The 3,758-nt window shown below is 53.8% G+C and overlaps 1 protein-coding gene across 1 annotated transcript; it reads left to right on the top strand.

The window, feature by feature from the left end:
* The first annotated feature begins 609 nt into the window (after positions 1 to 609).
* On the top strand, positions 610 to 2,069 carry LOC138925874 (uncharacterized). The gene is made up of 2 exons (XM_070277466.1): positions 610 to 1,069; positions 1,135 to 2,069. The coding sequence occupies exons 1-2, from the start codon at positions 610 to 612 to the stop codon at positions 2,067 to 2,069; spliced, it is 1,395 nt and encodes a 464-aa protein (XP_070133567.1).
* Positions 2,070 to 3,758: the final 1,689 nt, after the last annotated feature.

Consider the following 3,758-nt stretch of genomic DNA (forward strand, 5'->3'; position numbering starts at 1 on the left):
TGTAAGACATGCTTACGGAGTGGCCATACGAGCAGATCCTGCGATGTGCACGGCAAGTGCCAGATCAACGGATGCCGCAGATTGCATCACCGTCTGCTACATGGAGAGGACGAAGGGCGAAGAAGCCCGGAGCAGCGAGGTGGCTTCAGGCGAAACAACGGAGGAAACCAGAGGTCAGCAGTTTCCAGACGCAGCCCGGACAGGAGGTCTTCGCCACGAGGTGGTTACAGGGACCACGAGAGGAGCCAGCAGTCGGCTGCCCTCAGAAACAGCCTGGAGAGAAGGGCCTCGCAGCCAGCGGAGGCGCCCGTGCAGAGGAATTTAAGCATTGACGTCGAAGGAGGCCGACTTTTGTTCCGTATACTGCCAGTAACGCTGTAAGGAGCTGTTCGCCAGGTGGACACATACGTGCTCTTGGATGAAGTTACGCATGTATCTGGGAGTGCGAGGCGAACATCGACATCTGAACATCCAATGGTTTGGAGGAAGGGCTAGCGGGGAGCCCATCAACGTGGTGAGCTTGGAGATAAGTGGAGCTGGGAAGCCCACTCGCCACTCGTTGAGGAACGTGTATGCTGTTTCGAGCTTGAGTCTGCCGATGCAGACGATATGACGACGAGATGTCCAGGACGTGCAAAGGGATTACGACTGCCGATGAAGCCCTATAACAACGTGATGCCAAAGTGGCTCATCGGACTGGCTCATGGACATTTGGGATTGGCACTTAGGACGAGGCGGTTTGCCAGAGAGGGACCGTATGCGGCCGCAACCGAGCTTGGATGGGTTGTCTTTGGGCCACCAAGTGGACAATCGGCTACGCCGTCACCGAGGTCCTGCCTTCTAGCCGTGTCAATGGACGATAAGATGGAAAAGATGGTGGAGGACTACTTCGAGATGGAAAGCTTTGGTGTGAAGCTCACGCCACCGGTCGCAGCCAGCGACGACGTGCAAGCCCAAAGGAACCTTGAAGACAGCACGGTGAAAGTGGAGCGTCTCTACCAGACGGGATTGCTCTGGAGGGACGACCACGCTGTGCTGCCACGGATTTACAAGATGGCGCCGAGAAGAAGTTGAAGCGCAACGGGCAGTTGGCGTTGGAATACGATCGGATCATCAAGAATTACGTTTCCAAAGGATATGCAAGGAAGCTGCAGCCGGATGAGGTCGCGGTGAAAAGCGACAAGCTGCGGTATTTGCCACATTTTGGTGTCGAAAACCCGAACAAGCCCGGTAAGGTCCGGCTTGTGTTTGATGCTGCAGCCAAGGTTGGAGGAACCTCATTAAATTCGGTGCCTCAGTACTACAAGCCCTTGCCAGCCGTGCTCTTCCACTTCAGGGAAGAAGCAGTCGGAGTCTGCGGTGACATCAAAGTGCTGATCCGACCCGAGGATCGATGTTCCCAACGATTTGTCTGGAGAGATGGTAACGACGATCGAGACCCAGATTTATACGAGATGAACGTAATGATTTTTGGAGCAGCCTGCTCGCCGAGCACTGCGCATTACGTGAAGACGGTGAATGTCCTGAAGTTTCGGGATTCAGATCCGAGGGCAGTCAAGGCCATCATCGACCACCATTACGTCGATGACTATGTGGGCAGTTTCGCTACGGAGAGCAAAGCTATTGAGGTATTTACCCGAGTGAAGGAGATACATGCGGAGGCTGGATTCGAGTTATGTCAGTTTTCATCCAGCTCACCCGTCGTGAAAGCGGCGTTGGAACCACCTGGACAAGTTAAGAGCGTCGGATGGGGAGAGGCTGAGCAGAAGATCCTTGGAGTGCGATGGCATGTAGCAACGGATGACTTGGACGTCAACGTGGACTATCATCGAGTGCCAAAAAGCGTCCTAAGTGGAGATCGAGTCCCTTCAAAGAGGGAGTATTTGAGCCTGCTGATGTCAACGTTCGACCCATTGGGGTTCCTGTGCTGCCTAATGATTACAGCGATGCTGTTGCTGCGGGAGATTTGGAGGCAGAAGATCCAGTGGGACGAACCACTGCCTGAGGAGATAGGCAAAGCCTTTGCTGCTTGGCGCAGAGAGTTGGACGCCGTGGGACAGTTCCGATGACAGTTGGAACCATCGAGTTGCACGTTTTCGTGGATGCAAGTCAATCTGCATTTGCGGCGGTGGCCTATTCGAGGGTCACGTACGAGGATGGCAATGTGCTGGTTAGCTTCGTGTGCGCAAAGACGAAGTGTGTGTCGATGAGAACGATGTCGATTTCACGGCTGGAGCTGCAGGTAGCGGTTCTTGGAACCAGTGTGATGCAGCACCCACCGCCGGAACTAGCAGTTGGTTGGCAACCGAGTGGCGGAGATTTTGGAGTCGTCGAAGGTTTTCCAGTAAAAATGGGTGCATACAGCTGACAACGCAGCGGATCATGCGACGCGGTCGCAAAGCAAGGCGGACCTTAGCCCGGAGTCCCGGTGGCTAAGCAGTCCCGCATTTTTGAGGCAGCCAGCAAGCGGTTGGCCAGCGCCTGAGGAGGGAACCGAGCATGTTCCAGATGCACCTGATGAGGAGGAGATGCCCGGTGAGTTCGCATTGGTAGCATCGAATGAACTTGTCATACCGTTCCACAGATTCTCGAGCTTCAGTCTCCTGATGAGGACCCCAGCGTGGGTCCTGAGGTTTGCTGGTGACTGTTGCCCGTCACAGAGAGAAGCGTTGGATCGCCTTGTTTACATGTTTGACGACAAGGGCGATTAATTTGGAGCTGGCGCATGACCTGTCAACGGATTCCTGTACAATAGCGATCAGGAACTTCGTCTGCCATAGAGGACCAGTACGTAAACTACGGAGTGACAACGGCAAGAACTTCGTGGGAGCTGACAGGGAGGCCAGACGATTTGGAGACGTGTTCGAGACGGAAAGGATACAGAGTGAGTTATCCAGCAGGAACATTGAATGGGGGTTTAATTGCCCATCCAACCCGTCTGAGGGCGGAGTATGGGAGCGGAGTGTCCAGTGCGTCAAGCGAGTCCATATCCTGAAGGAAGTCGCGCCGAGGGACCATGTGTTGGAGAGTCTCCTGATAGAGGCGGAGAATATAGTGAACTCGCGTCCGCTCACCCACTTGCCGGTGGATGCGGACCAAGAGGCGCCGTTGACGTCAAACGACTTGCTCAAGGGAGCAGCTAAGCTGCCGGATAAGCCTGGATTGGATGCGGAGCTGCCCAATGGAGGTTCTAAGCGAAAGCAGTGGAGGATTGCCCGCATGCTGCGAGACCATTTCTGGAGGAGGTGGGTCATGGAGTGCCTGCCTACGCTTGTGCGCCGCGAGAAGTGGTGCCGAAGAATGGAGCCCATCCGCCAAGACGATATGATCTGCGTCTGCGATCCTGCCTTGCCCAGACGAGAGTGGCGCAAGGGCATCGTGGAGGAGGTCTATCGTGGAACGATAATGGCCTATCTTGGAAAATTTTGCGGCCCGTCGCTTGCCCGCTTTGAGTGAAGCGGTTCTTCACGGGGACGGGGATGTTGACCGTCAAAACATTGCTATCGATATTTAAAATAAGTATTAATAGGAAATGTAGTATTTTTAAGTTATCCGATTTTGGCCATTTGAAGTACGGGCTTACTAATCGCGGTTATGTGAATGCCGCCGAAAAAGTGCTTTTTCACTGTCTTGTGAATTGTAGGAGGGCACACTGCGGTAAAAAGAGGGTTTAGATTTGATATGTAAAGCTAATTTAAGGAATCTTTCAGAATAAAACGTTCCGTTCGCCACAGTCATAGGCCCTTTGAAGTACCCCT

The sequence above is a fragment of the Drosophila bipectinata genome, chromosome 2L (genome assembly GCF_030179905.1).
Source record: "Drosophila bipectinata strain 14024-0381.07 chromosome 2L, DbipHiC1v2, whole genome shotgun sequence".
Lineage (NCBI taxonomy): Eukaryota > Metazoa > Arthropoda > Insecta > Diptera > Drosophilidae > Drosophila > Drosophila bipectinata.

Coding starts and splice junctions, on each gene's coding strand:
- LOC138925874 (XM_070277466.1), top strand. CDS start 610: ATGACGACGAGATGTCCAGGACGTGCAAAGGGATTACGACTGCCGATG. Junction 1,070..1,134: donor CAAGATGGCGCCGAGAAGAA/GTTGAAGCGCAA, acceptor ACGTTTCCAAAG/GATATGCAAGGAAGCTGCAG.